Below are 19,869 nucleotides of genomic sequence, written 5' to 3'. Positions count from 1 at the left end.
TTTTGTTGCCGATATCGTTTGAGCTGATAAAAAGAACAAAATCACGTCACTGCACGATTCGGAGAAAAATACCAGAAAAAAAACACTCACATTTGCTCATTACCAATGGAGAATCACCATTTTTGGGTTGCTTTTCACTGCTACCTTCATTTGGTTTATCAGCTCGTCCCCGTTTCATTGTTTTTCAAAATTTCTGTACAATTTTTCGGCAAAAATGGCTCAATACAAATGAAAGAATGTTAAAATTACATTAATTTTGAACTGTCAACACTCTCCAACAATGTTTTGCTTACGAAAAAGCGACCTATTTAAGAATTGGTGGTATTTTAATCGCATGTCAGCTTATGTTTACACAAAGGAACAACATTGGTGTCGGCATATAAATTACAACGCAAGTTTGAATGTGTGAGAACCTTCAAAAATGGGTTTTAATGATGAGAACCCTTTTTACAAAGACAAATCATTCTTTGTCGTTCCTCTGCTCATACCAAGTGCTGTGCTGTTCTATTGTTCTCATGTATAGAGTGTATTGTTCTGAATTTTGAATTTTAAACAAAAATTGATCAATCGAACATTTATATTGCTAAATGTCATCCAATGACCGGTATTTACTCTTCACATTCATGAAATTTCAACGTAGAAGCCAGGCACAATCAAAATGCAAAGAAGAACAAAACGATTCATTCAACTTGCATGCACAAAAAATTGATTTGCTTTCCAATAAAAATAGCTGAATGAAACATTTATTATGACATTTGGTTTGGACGTTTTCAACCAAATTTTTATGACTAGCTTGAGTGACAATAAACACTCATCCTTGAGGCAGCCTGTATCTGAGTAGCTTTCCTCACAGCTGCTTTAAAAAATGTATTTTGGCCACAGCGGATGTTGCCAATGGCTTTGGCTGCCATGTCAGAGGAAGCTTAAAAGAGGGCACAAGGCCGAACTAGCTCGCACTATTTATTTCGTCATTCTTTACCATTCTTAAAAATGAACACAAGATCTAGGTATGTATTTTGGATGTAGCGACTATAAGAACTTTTTGGAAAATGCGCTACAGCCACCCAATTCGTTTATTCGTTGTGTATTTTGTCCTAGTGGCCGTAAGAAAAGCGGCATTTTATAAATACCTTCTTTAACGGCATTAAACAGCTGTTCGTCAAACAGCTGTGCACGCACTTTTAGACAAAAACACATTAAAACAATCACACATTCTAGTTTCATTGTTACAAAAGATGTTTCGACCAATTATTTACTACAAACTATTTAATTGAATCGCGCAAAATACTTTGCAATTTGAAAGTTTGTTGGATTTATTCAGAAATCGTACAAATCTCTTGAGCAATGAAAATATTTGAATATTTTTTTTACAATTTTCCACAAAAAAAACTTAGTATATATTGTTTTAAACATGTTTGTACTGTTTTTAATTTTAAAAAAATCTCAATAAAAATTAAAATTGGCCCGCCTTCGAGTAGAAATATTTAACTGCTGTCATCTGAGAAAAGAATCGGCTTCTTCTGCTTCAACTCCTTTGAATACTTTTGTTCCAAAACTTTTGCGTCTTTCGCCACTTTACCTATAGGGATGGTGAGAAGAGAAAATGGAAATATTGTAAATTAATCAACATGTAATGGAGAGTAATGGCTAAATTATCAAAAGATGGATAGCAATTCTTAAGTAATGGAATTAATCTTTACCCTTGAACGAACATGGACCGATTAACAGCGAATCAAATTGCTCTCCGATATTTTGCCGTTCATTCGTCTCCACGATAAATTCATCACTGTCAGATGATGAATATGTTCGATGTCTCTTGGATGGCAGCACTGAACTCGCTAAATTAGATTTGCGACGATTGTTGTACTTTCCTCTCTCATTTCCATCACTTTCTTCTTTCACTTTCGATTGTACGACATTTTTTGTATGAAGCCGGACACTCTTGCGTCTAGTCTGTTGTAAATCCGTCAATTCAGTGACATTGACACGTTTCTTTGCCGATGTGGAACGTGTTTCTCGTGTGCTTGTTGTATCGGTTAATTTGCGACCAAATTCGGAAATTGAAAGTTCGTCAATTTGAACGGGAGAACACTTTGGTGTGACTATCCGTTTTGTTTGCGCAGAAAGCAGTTCCGTCGGCTTAATGTTGTTCTTTGCAAAAGCAGACCGAGTCTTTCGACTCGAACATGTCTCCCGTTTTGTTGCCACGTAATTATCGACATCAATCGGTTCCTCATCGATTACAATCGGTTTTCTTTTCACGGGTGGCTTCACGAGTGGCCGTTGAATATTTGCATCGTCAATTGGCACAATAATCACGTCCTGAAAGAATTCGCTCCATTAGCGAGTTTAATTTATTGAATTTAAATAAAGCCTCACCTCATGCATCACAATAATTGGCTTTGGAAATTCATCCAGCTTCCGTTTCGTTCCTCGAGTTTTCTTGGAACCCTTGTTTCCTTTTTCTTCTTTAACATCTTTTTGGGTGGTGGTAGTTTTGTTCTAAGAATTTGGAAAATCTATTCAACATTTCTCAAGGAAAGAAAGGAATGCAAAGACTCACATCAGAAAGACGGTCATCAGTGGTGGTTTTTTCAGCTATTGGCTCTGGTGGCGTTGTACTATTGATACATTTATCAATAGCTTTGGTTGAGTTTTTTGTCGGATTAACCCGATCGTAATATGATGGTTCCTGTAATTTTTGAAAATTGAGTTACAAAACATCGGAAATTCTAAACAATTAACAAAAAGTGAAAGAACATACAAAAAATTCCATTATATCCTTCTTCGTCTTTTCTGTCTTTGTCAGGATCACTGTGTTCAAATCTGATCCCATAGGCTCGACATTAGCATCTATCTCAACATCCGTCACCACCTTAAACCACGGCCCCCTCTCCGGATTAGCCTCGATCTTATCATACACCTCATCAGGTGTCGACATTACAATTCGATTAGATTTTCCATCCCAATCGATATTGGCCAATTCGGGCTCGTCTTCTTTCACGAGATTGACGCTCACATGAATTTGTGGAAACTGCAAAGATTCGAAATCAGTTGAATTCCGAATAACCAAGAGAATTTGTCTTACCTACCATTTCGGAACAAAGAATATACAGTTGATGGGCATCAACGTGGTGGGTCAATGTCATGTCGACCTTCTTCACCTTTCCGAAATTGTGTTTTTGGTTCAGGCTCTTGTCACAAATCCAACTCAGCGCCTTGCGGAGATGGAATGTGACTTGCTCGACCGTTTGCGTTTTTTGAAGGCTGAAATAATGCCAAATTAATTATTATTATTTTTAAAGGGTTTCAATTAGACAATGTTTAATTCAAATCTACGTCGAATAAATCAATTTTTTACTTATTTACATTTTGAATTCTAAGGACTGTAGAGACTGGGCTTCAATCTTGGCTTTAAGTTCTTGTGTTACAGCAAATTCAACCGATTTTGTATCAAGATCCCAAACCGAGAACGGATCATCCGGCTGAAAATGTTAAAAATTTCTTAACTTATTTAGTTCTTTGCCGAATATTTTAGCTTTTTTTTAGAGAAAAAAAAATCTTTAATTTCTTATTACCAAATACGGAATGACTGCTTTATCGTCGAAGTGCAAAGCCTGGATTTCGTTTGACCGAATATTTTTGCCAATGATGCAATTCAAAAGATCGTGATTCAACAAACGATGCTTCTGATCATTGTTGTACTTTTCGATCGATTTGATTTCCTTCAGAATCCAGTGCGATTCGTCAATGACATCGCCAAACAATTTTTGAATGAATTTCTTTGGGTTGTCCATGTGAGCGTAAAGAATTTTCAGAACTTGTGATTGCAATTCCAAACAGCCGAGTTTCGGGATGTTACGCGCAATTGCTTTGCTGAAATTGAAATGGGTTCGAATCACAACAAGATGAATATTTTTGTTCGATTTTAAAAGTTTACTCACAATTTCTTGAAATGAGCATTGAAAACGCGCTTTTTGATCGCCATCGAAAAATTGACCATTTCATTCAACCAGAACGTCGTGACTCGCTCCAAAAATTCTTCATTTAGAATATCGGGTAAAATCAACACATCACACAGTAGTTGTACCACTTGGCCGTAATACTTTTCCTTTTCCAGTTCGAACAAATCCTATTGAAAGTGGAAAAAAATGATATAAGAGGAACCTATACTGGACCGATTTTCGTTGGCTATCAATAGTATCCACTAATAAGACTCTAAAACTCTTGCTTCCTATGAGAACCACAAACTGTTCGCTCCATGCCTTCATACAAATGGCGACTCCTTCGTTCCCATACAAAGCAAAAACTTTGCTTCCCAATATGGTGCTACCTAGGTAGTACCTACATACATGCTGTGAAATAATGATTTTAATAAACAGTATGCTTACGCTGAACAATTTCAAATTTTCGGTGAAAGCCTCGCACAATACATGACCGTTTTCTTGTTCCATTTGGAAAATAATGAACTTTTGCATCTCAAAAACGGTGATGCTCTCCATGGTCTGTATAAAAAAATGCCGAAACCCCCCAGTTTTTTAAAAAAAAGGATTTTGTAGTACAAGTATGTAAAAGCGACAATTCAATTATTGTACCATGACGGTGAATTTTGGTCATGGTCCTATGGAATTGCTGAATTAAAAACCGAAATTGAAGAAGCATACCTTCTTGGAGCGTGGATTTTGGTTGAAATATTCCAGTCGGCTATGAACTCGTTCGTTCAATTCATGTGGATTTACTTTTTTATAATTCATTTTTGGTGAAATTCGATCAAACAATTCATTGACGGACTACAGTACGACTGAAAATTGATAAAAGAAAAAGGTTTAAATTTTATGAAAAACACAAACTTTATGATGATTCATCGAACTCATATTGAATTCAAACACCAAATATCGCTTCGGACGGAGACTCTGTAACAAAGTTCATACAATTTTGATCAAATTTTATCTCTTATTGAAGCGATACCATTTCAAACAACCGTTTATTTACTTTATCTTGATCGCACAAAGTCACTTGAATTATACTGTGTTGTTGTTGTTTGATTTTAATGCAACCACACCTTATCAGTATGCGGTAAACAAAAAATGACTCACTAACATCAAACTAAAAGTCACACAAATTTGTATGTTTTTTATGTGTAAATAAAAACATCCACTACCGAAGAGTTGTTGTTTATTGAAATGGGCGGAAGTTTAATGAAAAACAATCGGATTCGGTTGAATATTTAGGCAGGAATCCAATAGCACAACTCATACAAAGAGGTTTTTCGCACTATTTGTCTCACTCTTTCTTTGCTCTTTATTCAACTTTGTAATTTAGCTATGATCAATAGCACACACTAGTAGTAATTTGGCCTGACAATATTTTTTTTATAAACACATACCTTTCTCTCAATACGATAAGCGTTGGCGGTATTACGTTTTAAAACTTTACTGTACACAAAACAATCTACACAAATTAGCTTGATCAAAGATTTTAATTTTTTAAAGGCAATTTTCTAATAAAAAACCTTTTTCTGGCTCTTTATGGTGTTGTTTTCATTTTTTTTTAAATGTAAATTATTCCACACTAAAGTGGCAAGTTGACTTCTTCTCTTGTTGAACGCCGAATGATGAATGATAGGAGGGAAGTGTTTTGGCTCGTACAATTCTAATGTGTCAATCTTTATGGAATTGAACTCATTCACTTGTTGCCTGTGAATTCCATCTTATGTTTCACTGTCTAAATTGACTTTTTTGTGAGCTTATTGAAATAACACTTTTATTTTTTGTGAATTCTTCATACTTCAACATAATTATTCTCATTTTTTCACTGTAAAAAACAATCCGTGTCTTTTTTGTTTGTTGAAGAGGATAATCTAGACGATTGACACATGGTGAAAAATGAATACAGCGGTGTTCGTCGTTCAATCGAAACAAGCACAAATACAAAGAACGATATGCACGCATACAAATGTAAAAAAGCTTCTGTAGCGCAATCATCTACTTGGAAACGTAGTCACGCTCTACAAGTACACGGAGATACGATAGTACAAGGAAAAAGAGACGGATGCTTATTGTGTGAGTATTGTGAGATCGTTTGATGCCGCTAGATCGTGGGAAGGGATAGATTTTTAGAGAGGGATATATAGAGCTCTATAGAGCGTAATTGTATTTTTCCATGACATAATCGTCTGAAACGTGTCAATCTATCTGATTACGTCTACTAATACGGCGTAATTAGACATAAAATCGTCAAAATTTAAGTAAAAATTTGTATATCAATCGCCATGGCTGCAATTCCGGATAAAGTGTCGATTGACAAACGATTCGAGTGCCGAGTTGTGCTGGAAAACTTGAATATGAATTCTTCGGGTGATAGCTGGATTGCTTCGTTGAAAAATCAAGCGACTTCTGCTACTTCATTATCGACCTTGACTTTGAATCGCTCAGAAGGGATCACTGGAATGCAAAAGGACGTGACTGAACAAATGCCGCTGGTAAAAAACTACGAGGCTCGCATGAACGAAGTAATTGATAGAACGATTTCGGAAATCAGAACGAAGTATCGCGAAAATTTGATTGAATTAATCCCCTTAAATAATGGTCCCATGGTGCATTACGCATGCAAACGCGAATTGGCTAAATTACGTGCTGAGCATGCCGAAGAAATTGTCCAGTTGAAGGGGGAAATTTTGCATTATAGGGCTAAAATGGAACGAATGAAACGTGAATGTGATTCGGCCATCGAAGATGCCAAGAAGAAACAATGGTGCTCCAGCTGTGGCAAAGGCAAAGATCACATTCAAATACATTTCTGCAACAACGAATGTCAAGAAAAATATATGTATGTTGGGAAATTTGAGTACTCTTTCCTAGGGGGTAGACATGATTCATTTGATTCACTGTGATTCAACAGATTCACATTGTTTAGATGACATTTGAAATGTCACTTATGTGTCATGAAAGAAATATTTATTGATAAATTAAAATTATTTGTCTTCGAAAAAATGATTTCTTGACGTTTTTTTAAATGTATTAACTCATTTTTTTTATCTATTTCGTGTTTTTCTAGTAAATTTCAAATAAAATCAACGATAATATTTAGGATTTGTTGAACGATCATGTTAGTAAAACCAAAAGTGATGCTTATTTGACATTTGAATGATTCACATGATTCAAAGTTTTATAATTCGTGTCTACCCCCTAGACTCTTTCGATGTTGGAAGGTTTTTAATGACGAAAATATCATTTTTATTACAGTGACCTCATCAAAACTGAATCATTCAAAAATAAGAAGTAAGACGTGATGAATCGGAGGATATAATCACAACACTTGCAACTGAACACCCTCAACTCAAAAAGCAGCAGCTTTTTTTTTTACTTTTTCTAAAAAAAATTTATTCAAAATCTATTGTGGAAATTACATTTTGAAAAGAACCTACGTTTTTATCGAGTTGCAGATTCGATTTTAATGTGAACTTCATATTTAAATCATTTCATTCAACAATGTTCAGTTATTTTTTTGTAATTTAATTCAAACCGTCTTTTGATTGGACAAACATCAGATCTAAGTGACAAATTTGCGAATATTGAAAATCTTCTAAATTCTAATACAAGTATTACACATTCATATCTAAATGGCAATTAAATAAACAAAGCAAAATTGCATCTATTTTGTTGTTTTATTTTATCTTGTTTATGCATCGATAAAATCAAACTCTTTTTGAATAAGTCACATCATCCGACGCACCATTTTCAATTTGAAACAAATCATGATTTTTAGTTGAGAATTTCTTGAACAAAGTTTAGCTTTAACTTTGTTTGCCGGAAAAGATCGATTGAAAAAATGTATTTTGCTTGGAATAATTCTCAAAGATTTTCTCATCGAATGGTGACAATTGGTGAGTCACCAAGGTTATGTTCGAAGTTTTTGGTTCTGATCCAAACTATGTCGGATTAAAATAAAAAAAATAAAATAAATAAAATTATGGCTCTGAAAAGTAGTCCCAAATTGAATTTTTCGAAAAAAGCATGAACAAATATTGATTCATTGACTTTTTTTTAATTTTTCGGATTTCAATTCGAATCGCCGTGGAATGAAAATGGCTTGAACATTGAACGCTCCCATGCACGGACTCATCTAGACTACCATTGTGACATGTACATTGATGGCGCGCAAAACTTCTTCCAATGGGCAAATGTGTCATTCGAAGTATTGGCAAGCACGTGTTAAGACGTAATTACGCAATAACATTTTCCGAAGGAAAAAACAGAAGCAAAATAATTCAATTGGAAAATAACTCATTTGCAATCTTTGAAAGCAGCTCGCGTACCATCGATTAATTGAAAAAACATGAATGCTAAAAAGGTAATTAAATATTTATTTGGATTTTTTCTTAATTTTGTCACTGACTTGCGACTTGAGGTTTAGTACATTTTCTTTCTATTTTCATTTGATAAACGATGTTTTTTTTATTGATTGCATAATGAAATTTACATAATATTGAAAATTGAACTGACCAGTTTCTGGATAATATTCACTAAAAAATGGAATTCTTTATTATTTAAGAAAAATCATGATCCATATTGTTGGGACTGCTGTACAAAAACTACTGAACACAATTGCTCCAAGTGTTTGCGGTCATTTCATTCGCGTTGTTTAGAACAAAACCAACGAAACAATGTCGATTCCAAAGATTGGATATGTCCAGTATGCGACGAATTGGAAGCTGCTGACGACAAGTAAGCTAAATAATTTTTTCAGCCAACACAATTTTTTACTACAAAAATATTCCAATTCAATTTTCTCAGGCCAAATGACGTGAAGGTGTTGCCGCTAATCATGGATCGGGTGGCTACAAACAAATTCGTAAGTGTAACAATTGATTGGGAAATCTGTTTGTTGGAATTAAAGGTCCATTTCATAACAGTATCACGCGTTGAAGCCGACGCAAAAGGGTGGCGGTAACAGTGCGTGGAAGAACTCTGACGACATTGTCAATCCCATTAATGTGACAATGATCAAGCACAACATTGAAGCGTACAAAAATTTTGCCGAATTTCGGGCCGATATTCAGTGGATTCAGCACAACTGTACAATTGCATACAATGGTAATTTTTATTCCTTTCTTATCTCTTTACCGATTTTTGTTTGAAAATTCGAATGTCATGATAAAACTGATTGAAATTCGTTTGATTAATTTGATTGTTTAGAAGAAAGTGCAAGTACAAAGGCCGTCCGTGAGCTGATGGAATATGTTGAACATGAAATCGAAAGTGTCAAGAAGTGTGCCGAGGTTTGTCTTATTTACATTTAATTAGAAAGACGTCCATTTAAGAAATTAAGGAAAAAGGCGTCCTCTTTAATTTTTCAGTTCGATATTTGTTAAATTAATGTGAATATTTATTTTACTAGTGTTACGAAAAGGCGAACAAGTATCCGCATTTATGGTTTGCCATGGCATGTTCGGAGCCGCACTTGCTTGTAAGTAACAATTTCTGCCTTTTACTTCTTAAATTCGAATTGATCGATGTTATTGAATTTTATTATCAGGTTTGGGCGAAGATGAAGGGGTTCAATTATTGGCCGGTATGTATTTTATTTAAGCTAAATACACCTTTTCGTCAAAAAACACCGGGCTGTTGACGAGGATTAAAAAATTCCTCTCTTGATTTTGCCGTTGACTTCCTATGTCGGAATTTTGAAATAAATTCAATAAAATTCTTTACAAAAATTCCAAATTTTAACAACATTCCACACTTTCCAGGCCAAATTGATGTCCATCGACGGACAATTGATCAACGTTCGTTTCTTCGGCGACCACACTTACGCTGATGTAGGTACAAAATGAATGATTTTTGGTACAAGTATATTTCAAGTCGATCTTTCTTTGTTCCGACAGGTTCCGGCCACCAACATTTACCTGTATTCCGCAAATAATCCGGGTCGACGGGCTACACACTCTGGTTACAATACTGCAATCAAAGTAAGTAACAATTTCCGTCTTTTAATTCTTACCATGAATAGAGTCGACGTTGATGATTGATGGATTTTATTGAATTTCGTCACCAGGAAGTGTACAATTACATGGAAAATATTCGTGAAAGATTCGGTTCGTTCGTAATCGCCAAAACCAAAACGTTGTTCAATCCGGCATTGCATGAACGTTACTTGAACGATATGATACCAAGTTTGGCCGAAGGCCGTGGAAACCATTCGACCAATTCGGAATTATCCCCCGACAGCAATGAATCAATGGAAGAATGTTCGCCAAATAACTCAAACGAAGACGTTGATATTTTGAATGAATCAAAATCAGAACCAAACGAATCGATTTCAAATGCAATCGCCCAATGTTCTGTATCATTGGAACGACTCGATACGAATACTTGCGCAAAGCTACAGTCGGTCGCAAAGCGCCGTCAATCAAAACGATCAAACGGCAACGAACCAAACAAGAAAAAGCAGCGATTCGATAATGAACCAAATGACAAGCAGGAAATCATTGATGAGGTGATTGAATCAGGAATCAAGCAAAAAACCATTAACACCACCAAAAGTGAAGAAAAAACCAACAAAGCCGTAATCACCGTTGACATTACGCCGGAAGACGAAGAAAATGCAAGCGGTACTGCAAACGATGATCCAACAGATGCAAATGATAAAAACGCCAACGATGTTACAACTTCCGTTCAGAGCAATCGGTCCGATCCAGTCGTCGATGATTCGAAAGATGACCGCTCAAAGGACAGTTCACCGCTCGAAGATGCGGTAGAAAAATGGATCAACGATAACGTCCAATTGAAAAAACAGTTGAAAGAAACAAATCAACGATTGGATAAAATAATTGCGGAAGACAAGGAGACATTTTACGACTTGCAACAAAAGATCATCCAAACACAAAGTGCAAACGCCAAGTTGATTGAAACCATCGCACGGTTGAAAAGTGCCAATGGCAGTAAGGATAAAAGTTATTGCCACGGATGCGGAAAGGCACAAGATTACGTCATTTATTGCAACAACGAATGTCACCAAAAATTCGTGTAAGCCTTTGTCCAATGAACTTGACAAACAAAATGGGTTTTGAATGGCAATACATTCTCTATTCTTTCTTCTATTTCAGTGAAAATGCAACGTTGAACACCGTAAAGGAAGATGAAGACAAAACTGAAGACAAGACACATGTGTAACATGATCCAGACGATGGACTTTCGTTTATCAGTCATTCTGTCATCTTTTGACTATTCAAGATAATAACGAGAAACAGTACAATTTTGATTCAATTTTACTTTTCAATTTACATAAACATATGAAAACTCATTTAATCGATAAATATCTTAAGGTTTAGTACAAAAATTCACTTAGAATTCATGGCCATTTTTATTAGGAAGATTCATTTTTTAATACTTGCTTGTATTTATGAATTTTTTATATTAAAATTTCTTCTGTTACTCAAAAGAGTGTGTTTTTACCTAGTAGTAGGTTTTTACTTTGAAACGTTTTTCCTCAGCTTAAAGAAGTTTTTTTTTGTGCTTATCATTCATTGGAGCACTTCAAGAGCACTTTTTGTACATTTTTCTTCATAAAAGTACGTGTATATGGAATTTTAAGCCTAGACTGCCGTGATCTCACCGTATCTGTTATTTATAGACTATGCTGGCTGCACTCTGAAATGGATGAAATATTGCTGGCATCAAAGCAGAAATATTTGGTGAGAATTATAGATGGGCAACATTTTCAGGCAAAATTTGCAGCTTCTAACCGAGGGGCCCAAGTGTTCAAACCACCTACCGACCTCACCGCAGAACGGATTTGATTTACCTTCCTACTAAAAAGTTTCTACAAACTTTTTTTCGGTTTCGGACATGAGTACCTTTTTAGGTCTTCAATATTCTGAGACAAAATTCTGAAAATTTCTGAAATTCTCTGTCTGTTGCTTCTCGGTCCCTTTTCGTCTCCTTTATTCAAAAGCTATCATCTTAAATAAGTCTATAGACCACATTTTTTGTACAACAAACAACGTAATTAAATTGGGTTAAAATAAAAGATCCGTTTTTCTCGCTTGAAATAACAACTTTTAATCATCAATAAAAAATTCAAGTCTTAAACATCTGTTTTCTATTGAACAATAAAGTTTTCGTCTCATTAAATTTCAAATTATCGACGTTTTTAATTTGACACGATTCAAGAACCAGATGGTTTGAAATCTGCGCTTTTTTATTTTTTTCCCTTTCCTTTTCCCAAATGTAATTTCGATCCCAGCTTTTCAGCCGTTGACTTTGATGGCTCTACTGGTTGCCTCTTGCCGCCAATCTCTGGTGTAATTCCGATTAGGAACTCCGCCCAAAGCAAGCGTTTTTGATTATATTCCCTTAGAATATCTCTCACTTGCTTAAGTAATAAAAGCAATTTCTGTTGATTCGAATTCAATGTACTTACATATTCGATTGCATCCTTGATTCGAAGAAAATTGAAAATTTAATCATTTTTTCCGGCAAAATTTTAAATGTTAATCAAATTAATTCGTACCATTGCGTAAGAACGTTCGCCTGTTAGAGCCATGCTTTCACACTTTGACCTAGCATTTTCGAGTACTTCTTTAGTTTCCTTATCTAATTGTTCAAATTCGTTAATTTTGGTCGTAAATCTATGCGATATTGCTGCGTTTGCACCAATCATTGCGGACATTTTCGAATAAATGCGTTCTGCTTGTGTTTTGCTACGGCTATTTTTCGAAAATATATTATATCCATTGGTGAATTCTTTATCATTTTTATCCGGCGATTGGACTGATAGTTCTGCCGAAATTTCCTCATACAATTTTTTCATTTCGACCTTCCGAGTCTTATCGATTAGAGCGATTGTGTCGTACAACAATTTTGAAGCTGGTTGTTCATACATTACCAAGCCTGCCGGTACTTTCGACTTCAGGTATTGGGCATTTTTTGCGGTTGTAAATTCATCGGGATGAATTTGGAATTTCTCACGCAGAGCACTAGTGTCATTAGTAATACTAACCACGAAACCTAATCGTCCATTTATATTATTAACGTATGGATATTCATTGTCGTAACCTTTTGTTTTTTCATAGACTTTCTTCACCAAATCGCTAAATGTTATTTCTATCTCTTTTCCATTTGGAACGGCCTTAATGAACAGAAGAAATATTTTTTATCTTTTCTTTTGGGATCAGTATTTTGCAGTTAATTCATACCTGAACCAGCACTAGAACAGCTAAAAACGACAGAAATATAAACAGCTTCATTATTCACCTCACTTGAACGATACAAGTTGTTCGACTTTGTAATGATTTCAAGACAACCTGTTTACCGTTTTTATACCTTATTTCAACCAAGATATTACACGTATGCAAACGTATTGTTTCTCTAATCGATCTTCATACGAAATATTTGGTGTTATAACGCGCATTATTATTCATTTTAAAAACACCTCTATTACTTCGATCTTAATAGATACTCTGAATAACCGAAGAAACATTCGGTGTGTTTCTGTTTTTCGAGAAACAGTAACAATTTATTTTTTTTCTTTTTGGCTTTAGTTTATTTTTCTGTTTTTTTAACGATCGTTTATGAACATATGTTGAAATATCGGATCCCACCGAATTCTAAATTCCACCACCGCATAAGCATATTTCAAACGCATGTGTTTTTGTCTCCAATGACGTCAAAGGCTCAAAGCGAATTAAATTTTGCTACTTATCAATTGGAATTTATACTTAACGTTCGATAACTAACCGAAAATTATACGTGGAAAATTTTAATTAGAAAAATAATAATAATAATAATTTTTCCTTTCCAAATTTTATCGTAATCTCTTTGGATTGTGTTTCTTGCAAAATTAATATATTTTTATTCGTTAAAACACGGTAGAAAATACCTGTGTTTTGGAGGATAAATGACATGATTATGCAAATATTTTAAGTAAATCTTTAATCGTTATAGGCATTTAGTATAACACATAATATTTTTAACAAAGTATACAAAAACGACTTGAGCACAGATGATATTGTCATAAAAACTACCTTGTTGCGTAGAAGTAATATAAAATAAGTTTCTTTCGAACTCTTATTTTTACTGCCAACGTAGAATAGCTTTGAACACAAAAGAGGGAAAAATTGAACCAAATCAAGTCATAGTGATTGCCCAATTGCCGGGATAAGCGAATTGTACTGTTGCCACGAAATTCAATGCATTCAAAGACATTACAAACCAAAGTAAAATATTTATCTGTTCTATATTAACATCAAATTTTTATGGAATAAAAGGAGATAATTAGAGTAGAGATCAAGATTCAGACACAAGATCAAAACTATATAAATTTTGTAAAGCAGCCCAAAATTTGTTCAAAACTGAAATAACCTATCGTGTGATGAATTCGTTGCGTGCGCTAATACAGAAAAGAGTTGTGTTTAATCCAAGTGCCAGTGTCACACACAAATTTCATTCAAATATGTTGAGCTTAATCAATTTGTTGTGCATTATTGTGGGTTTTATGTCATTGGTGACAGCAAAAAATGTGAACGACGTAGAATATTGTACGATCAAATTGGAGAGCGGATTTGTTCGTGGCAAAAAGAATTACACTTTGTTCGAGAATAATTTGTATTAATCATTTCGAGGCATTCCATTCGCAAAGCCACCGATCAATGACCTTCGATTCAAACTAAGATAATCACGGTCATCAACTGCTTGTTTGGAGAATTTTTTATTTAAATGGTTTGAGATTTATTTCGGGCTCCAGTTAAAAACGATCCATGGACAGGAGCACTTGACGCATTTGAATATAAAGAAGATTGTCTTCAAAATAAGAAAGGGTTAACAGTTGGATCAGAAAATTGCTTGTTTTTAAACGTTTTCGTTCCATTGAATTGCGTGCGATTGAATTCAAGTGCAAAACTATCGGTGTTAATTTATATTTATGGTGGATCATTTGTCTATGGTACACCGCGATACATGTTGCCGGACTTTTTAATAGATAACGACGTCATAGTTGTATGTTTCGAATCGAAAAGAACACATTTTTTTTTAGATTTCCCAAATTAAATTGATTGTTTCAGGTAACGTTTAATGTCTTTGAATTTGCCAGAGTATTCGGGTAATGTGGCAATGAAAGATCAAAGACAGGTCCTGAGATGGGTGAATGAGAATATTGGACAATTTGGTGGCGACAATTTGATGAATTGGCAATTTTGCATTGTTTTGGTTTATTGTGGTAAAATTGTTAGTTTTTGTGTTACTTTTTAAATATTTAAGCAATAATATTGATATTAAAATTATTTTTCATGTTTTTAATTTTGTTCAATCTTAAAATTTCATTAATTACAGATTCTGGCGTGAATGCGACATGAAATCAATTCACAAATGTGTTTTTTAGTCCAGGAAGTGACATCGGCGACCAATCAGCATCGAAAATCAAATGATCTTATACAGAATTTTACGCTCTTCAAAATGATGCTAGCCACTTTTTGATATTTTCCATGTGGAAACACCCTAGTGGACACTCTTCCGGTAAACTTTTTCATTTCATTTAAAAACGATCATTTGGAAATTATCATTAACCTTTCGTATAATAGGGTCGATATGTGCAAATTTTCACATTTTATCGTCACAATCAAAGAATTTATTTCAAAGAGGTTTGATGTTAAATGGAGCCCTCCTCAATCCACTTTTACCAGCAAACAATGATTATTATACGAATATGTTATATGGATTTGGTAATTTTAACAAAATTTTATGAAATTCTTACAAATTCAAATGACTCGAATTATTTTATATTCAGCGAAGAGCTTGAATTATTCGGCTTCAAATAAAGATGATCTTGTCGAATTCTTGAATCAAATAAACGGGGAATTTTTGGTGACTGGGCTTCATCCACAGCTTAAAATATTAGATAATGGTCGTATTCAATTCAGTTCCATTTGGAATTTGTTTATTGAACGTAGGTTATATGAATATTTCTTCACTTGACTGGGAAAATTATCAAATAATAAAACATTCGCATCGTATTTTATGTAGGTGAAGATGCAATCGATTCATTTTTAACTAAATCAACTTTGGACATTTTGACAAATGAAAATTACGAAAGTAACATTGACACGTTATACACTGTTTCACCCTAGGGTATTATTCGTTTGATTTTGATTTCCCATTGGTCTATTACAAAACAAAAATTATAGTGGAATCTGTATTTTTCAAACCGGTTTTAGGAACATAGTTTTATTGATCCACGTGTAATGGAACCCGAGTCTATGAAACGCATTGATGAAGTTTTCGACTTTGAACTTCCAATTTTAAGAGCACGCATGGATTTCAATTCAGTTGTTTGTTTCAGTCATTTCAATCTCACCATATGATCAAATCTATTTGATTTTTAGGTTTACAAAAATATTTCGAATAGAATCCGAGACTTTTTTTTCGGCGGCGGCAAAATCAACCGGACGCACATTTTACAGACAGTAATTAAACATTTTTATTTGAAGAATTTTGTTCTCGATTCAAATTTAAACGAATTGTCCAAATATTTCAGTATTTCTGTTGACACTGATTTTAGCTACAGCAACAAATACACAAAAGTTGCAAATCTTCCGATAAAGTTTTCAATGCACGTAGATGTGTTGAATTATTTGTTTCAGCGACCGATTGGGAACATTTTTCCCGACGACGACTATAAATTCCTCAACAAAAACTTGGTTCCGCGCCAAATTATTGAAAATACTGCCAAGTTTTATGCTGATTTTGTAAAGTTTGGGTAACTTAGATTTTAAATTTAAAACTCTTGCAAACTAACCATTGACCATTTTGCTCTATAAACAGGAATCCAATGCCGAATAAAGGTCCAATCGTGCTTAAAATGCCAAACTCAACTCATTTGAATTACTCTGACATCAGAAACGATGGAATTTTTGCAGAAACCGATTTATACTTCGATCGAATGAATTTTTGGGATAACATTTTGGACAAATACAGAGATGAATGGAACATAAGTTTCAACTTCCACATATTGAGAGACGATCACGTTCACAGGTGGCACCTTCCTTCGTTGGCACCTTCCTTATTTGTCATGCCAATAATATTAATACAATCGCTTAGTATTTTTTTGGTATGTTCATATTACCAACGATAAAATATTTGATCTTGTAAAGTTTGAAAGAAAAACAAATAATAACTCGAATTTTATATTAAATATTTTTTTTCATTTTCACATAATAAAAGATTAATGGTCCCAGATAAGTGAAGAACGTTTATTAAACGATTTATTATTAAACGATTACTGCTACACAAGACTTTTATTTCTGAATTTCATTAAACTTTAAACAATTTACATTTGACGAACTCGTTATGTTTTATTTATTTAATTATTTTATTCCAGATAATGTAGAGTCGCGAAAATGAACATTTAAAGATGTACGTCCAATTACAAAGGTGGCATTAGAAAGGTAATTTGATTTTTTTTTTTCAAGAGTTATTTTCTTCAGCGTATCGCCTATCGTATCGCTCTCAGTCAGTATAATATCAATTGATAGTATGACTGAATTAACATTCCTATTGCGGTTGCAATGAAACTATGAGGAAGTGCAGACTGAAATTTCTACCCAAGTATTTTCATTGTAAAAGAATTGACTGTGCAATTTCAAAAATTTTGAAAAATGCAGGCAATCAAATTGCCAAAGATTTTGAATCCAACCGCCAAAGCTATTGAAAAATGCTGCATCGAATGCTGCTAATTGAACGAGCAATGTTTATGCTTTGAAATGTATGTGCCAATGAAATATATGTGTGTCTGTGAACGTTGTCTTTGACAGCTGTAGTTCATCTAACCTCACATCTGATGGTTGTACAGTGGCTCAATATTTTTACCACATTCATTGGTACCTTCCTGGGAATATAGCGAACAATAAAAAAAAAATTCCCTTTAATTCGTTAAATTTTGTGTCGTGAAGCATGGATAAAGAGCAATTGACAAATGCAATCAATCGATTGGCTGATGTTTTGGTAAGTTTTAATTTGTTTCCCATAATATTATGGTCCAAAATGTTTTGACGTTTTATTTGGCGCGCAATAAAAGTTTCATGTGGCAAAAATCAATGTTTGAATGTCTTGTATTTCATTGTTTCTCTAAAGACAACGTTTACAAATCAGCAAGTCTCTTTAGTGGACCAATCAACGCATAACCAACGGAACAGAACCAGTGATGGCACAGAAAATATCACCAAAACCCAAAGTGATAGTGTGACTGAAAACAAAACGGCTCTTGTTTCACACAACAACTCCATGACGGTGTCCACTTTGGCTCAAGACAAAACCAATTACAAACAACTATTTATTGATACAAAACAAGCTTTAAACAAAGCCATCGCAAAGAACACCGAAATCGAGCAAGACAACGTTGAATTGAAGGAAGTAATCAACACGCTGGATCAATCGATAGTCGATTTACAAAAAACAAACGTGATGTTGCTTGAGAGCATTTCCAAGTTGAAAGCAGAAAATATCGAACTGGAAAGGAAGAAAGCGACACATCATTGTCAAACGTGTGGCGCAATACATGACGTTGTAATTTATTGCACACAGGAATGCTACGCAAAACAACAGTATGCTTTCATTCAAATTGTTCAATCGAATGACGATTTTAAATTATTTCGATGCATTTTTCTTTCGTTTTAGAGCTCTTTTAATGGAACATTGATGACATGGGGAGAGGAATAGAATCGAGATTACCTTTTTCTACCTGATGATACTTACTTTTATAGATTTATGCTTGCAAATCGAAAATTTTGAAATAAATTTATGAAAAATGACTATTAAAATCGAACTTCTTTAATGATGTGCTTGTGGAATTCGTTTATTAATGTTGAAATAGATATTTTGTTCATTGTTCGGTAGGACCAGAGTCACCAGACATCTAATCAATTTTTTAATCAGTGCTCATATTGGCTACCAACCGGCTGCTTCGCACAGGCCAATGTGCCATCACAAAAAATATTCCAGACAGAGTCGCTTCTCACAACAGAGTCAGAGAGTATCACAACCAAACGATTTGTTTCTTATAAGAATTGATTTTTTCCTTGAAAAAGAACCGCCAACTTTTGGAGTGCCAAAAACTCAAAAATATATGGGCGAACTTCTGCAGCTAAAATAAAAAAAATCCAATATAATTATATCATCCTACTGAAACCAACATGATTCTTGTTTTTAATTTGACTCTTTTTGATTGAGTGACAAGATATTATTATCTAATATTTTTTAAAGTCAACTTTGTCAAGCCGATGTTTAAATTTAAAAACCACTCGCAATAAAAATCCATCCAAATATCAACTCAAACCTCCTTTCAATTCTGGCAGAGACTTCTTAATCGAACGAATTGTGTTTCTGAATGAAACTTCTTTTTGCAACCGATTTATTTTTGATGACGAAATTCATTTTTTCGGTGAACAAGTTTTGAACTAAAATTGCAAACACAAACAGATTGAAACGTCAAGGGGAGTCAAGAAGTTTTCAAATATAATTGAATATGGTCAATGTTTATCGATTTCTTAACACATCAATAATTTGGATATATTTCGAATATGCGACTCTTCTTGTTCACAGATGAATGACATCGCGATGTACTCATCAAATAAAATGTCTTAAATCCGTAAGCTGAACTTTTCCGCACTGTGATCCACAGCATGCATTTATTAAGTGACGGCCTAAGAAGAAAACAATAACATACAGAATATTCCGCAAAAAGACGAATACAAATTTATGTGAGCAAAAACCAAATATACAAACAGACAGCGCAAAGGTAAAACAGCCTACTTACATAAGAAACACATGTAAGTAGGCTGTTTTACTTTTGCGCTGTCTGTTTGTATATTTGGTTTTT

General features: G+C 34.2%; 5 protein-coding genes and 1 long non-coding RNA gene across 7 annotated transcripts; 4 read left to right on the top strand and 2 right to left on the bottom strand.

Annotated features, from left to right (window-relative positions):
* Window positions 1–1,425: 1,425 nt before the first annotated feature.
* Window positions 1,426–4,467, bottom strand: LOC116350402. Its single transcript, XM_031782192.1, has 10 exons — window positions 4,392–4,467; window positions 3,945–4,132; window positions 3,579–3,876; window positions 3,370–3,485; window positions 3,093–3,267; window positions 2,765–3,034; window positions 2,564–2,692; window positions 2,380–2,502; window positions 1,701–2,322; window positions 1,426–1,579 (listed from the first exon to the last, which is right to left on the bottom strand). Exons 1-10 carry the CDS (start codon window positions 4,452–4,454, stop codon window positions 1,485–1,487), a joined length of 2,079 nt encoding a protein of 692 aa, XP_031638052.1. The 5' UTR covers window positions 4,455–4,467; the 3' UTR covers window positions 1,426–1,484.
* Window positions 4,468–6,178: 1,711 nt separating this feature from the next.
* On the top strand, window positions 6,179–7,350 carry LOC116350423. Its single transcript, XM_031782216.1, has 2 exons — window positions 6,179–6,828; window positions 7,245–7,350. The coding sequence occupies exons 1-2, from the start codon at window positions 6,272–6,274 to the stop codon at window positions 7,282–7,284; spliced, it is 597 nt and encodes a 198-aa protein (XP_031638076.1). The 5' UTR covers window positions 6,179–6,271; the 3' UTR covers window positions 7,285–7,350.
* Window positions 7,351–8,248: 898 nt separating this feature from the next.
* Window positions 8,249–11,353, top strand: LOC116350387 (protein kinase C-binding protein 1-like). 2 transcript variants are annotated; one of them, XM_031782174.1, is made up of 11 exons: window positions 8,249–8,352; window positions 8,554–8,726; window positions 8,796–8,853; window positions 8,915–9,095; window positions 9,201–9,280; window positions 9,400–9,468; window positions 9,538–9,573; window positions 9,752–9,820; window positions 9,887–9,970; window positions 10,057–11,027; window positions 11,108–11,353. In XM_031782174.1, exons 1-11 carry the CDS (start codon window positions 8,338–8,340, stop codon window positions 11,172–11,174), a joined length of 1,803 nt encoding a protein of 600 aa, XP_031638034.1. In that variant the 5' UTR covers window positions 8,249–8,337; the 3' UTR covers window positions 11,175–11,353. The 2 variants fall into 2 exon arrangements, with proteins under 2 accessions (XP_031638034.1, XP_031638033.1); XM_031782173.1 differs by having other exon boundaries at window positions 9,198–9,280.
* A 683-nt stretch (window positions 11,354–12,036) lies between these two features.
* On the bottom strand, window positions 12,037–13,330 carry LOC116350345. Its single transcript, XM_031782110.1, has 3 exons — window positions 13,199–13,330; window positions 12,514–13,131; window positions 12,037–12,438 (listed from the first exon to the last, which is right to left on the bottom strand). Exons 1-3 carry the CDS (start codon window positions 13,247–13,249, stop codon window positions 12,202–12,204), a joined length of 906 nt encoding a protein of 301 aa, XP_031637970.1. The 5' UTR covers window positions 13,250–13,330; the 3' UTR covers window positions 12,037–12,201.
* A 2,502-nt stretch (window positions 13,331–15,832) lies between these two features.
* On the top strand, window positions 15,833–16,934 carry LOC116350426. Its single transcript, XR_004202023.1, has 4 exons — window positions 15,833–15,942; window positions 16,020–16,124; window positions 16,211–16,752; window positions 16,818–16,934. It is a non-coding gene; the product is annotated as an uncharacterized LOC116350426 (long non-coding RNA).
* Window positions 16,935–17,836: 902 nt separating this feature from the next.
* Window positions 17,837–18,766, top strand: LOC116350425. Its single transcript, XM_031782220.1, has 3 exons — window positions 17,837–17,996; window positions 18,126–18,595; window positions 18,669–18,766. The coding sequence occupies exons 1-3, from the start codon at window positions 17,946–17,948 to the stop codon at window positions 18,688–18,690; spliced, it is 543 nt and encodes a 180-aa protein (XP_031638080.1). The 5' UTR covers window positions 17,837–17,945; the 3' UTR covers window positions 18,691–18,766.
* Window positions 18,767–19,869: the final 1,103 nt, after the last annotated feature.

The sequence above is a fragment of the Contarinia nasturtii genome, unplaced genomic scaffold (assembly GCF_009176525.2).
Source record: "Contarinia nasturtii isolate CC-2019 unplaced genomic scaffold, AAFC_CNas_1.1 Cnas_scaffold_4084, whole genome shotgun sequence".
Lineage (NCBI taxonomy): Eukaryota > Metazoa > Arthropoda > Insecta > Diptera > Cecidomyiidae > Contarinia > Contarinia nasturtii.
Note: the sequence above shows the minus strand (reverse complement) of the source record. Positions and strands in the feature narration are given on the sequence as shown.

Coding starts and splice junctions, on each gene's coding strand:
- LOC116350425 (XM_031782220.1), top strand. CDS start 17,946: ATGGATAAAGAGCAATTGACAAATGCAATCAATCGATTGGCTGATGTT. Junction 17,997..18,125: donor ATCGATTGGCTGATGTTTTG/GTAAGTTTTAAT, acceptor GTTTCTCTAAAG/ACAACGTTTACAAATCAGCA. Junction 18,596..18,668: donor GAATGCTACGCAAAACAACA/GTATGCTTTCAT, acceptor CTTTCGTTTTAG/AGCTCTTTTAATGGAACATT.
- LOC116350387 (XM_031782173.1), top strand. Junction 9,469..9,537: donor GTTCGGAGCCGCACTTGCTT/GTAAGTAACAAT, acceptor TTTTATTATCAG/GTTTGGGCGAAGATGAAGGG. Junction 9,574..9,751: donor AGGGGTTCAATTATTGGCCG/GTATGTATTTTA, acceptor CACACTTTCCAG/GCCAAATTGATGTCCATCGA.
- LOC116350423 (XM_031782216.1), top strand. CDS start 6,272: ATGGCTGCAATTCCGGATAAAGTGTCGATTGACAAACGATTCGAGTGC. Junction 6,829..7,244: donor GAATGTCAAGAAAAATATAT/GTATGTTGGGAA, acceptor TTTTTATTACAG/TGACCTCATCAAAACTGAAT.
- LOC116350402 (XM_031782192.1), bottom strand. CDS start 4,454: ATGGAACAAGAAAACGGTCATGTATTGTGCGAGGCTTTCACCGAAAAT. Junction 3,877..3,944: donor AATGCTCATTTCAAGAAATT/GTGAGTAAACTT, acceptor TTTCAATTTCAG/CAAAGCAATTGCGCGTAACA. Junction 2,323..2,379: donor CAATTATTGTGATGCATGAG/GTGAGGCTTTAT, acceptor GAATTCTTTCAG/GACGTGATTATTGTGCCAAT.
- LOC116350345 (XM_031782110.1), bottom strand. CDS start 13,249: ATGAAGCTGTTTATATTTCTGTCGTTTTTAGCTGTTCTAGTGCTGGTT. Junction 13,132..13,198: donor CTGTTCTAGTGCTGGTTCAG/GTATGAATTAAC, acceptor CTGTTCATTAAG/GCCGTTCCAAATGGAAAAGA. Junction 12,439..12,513: donor GCGAACGTTCTTACGCAATG/GTACGAATTAAT, acceptor CTTCGAATCAAG/GATGCAATCGAATATGTAAG.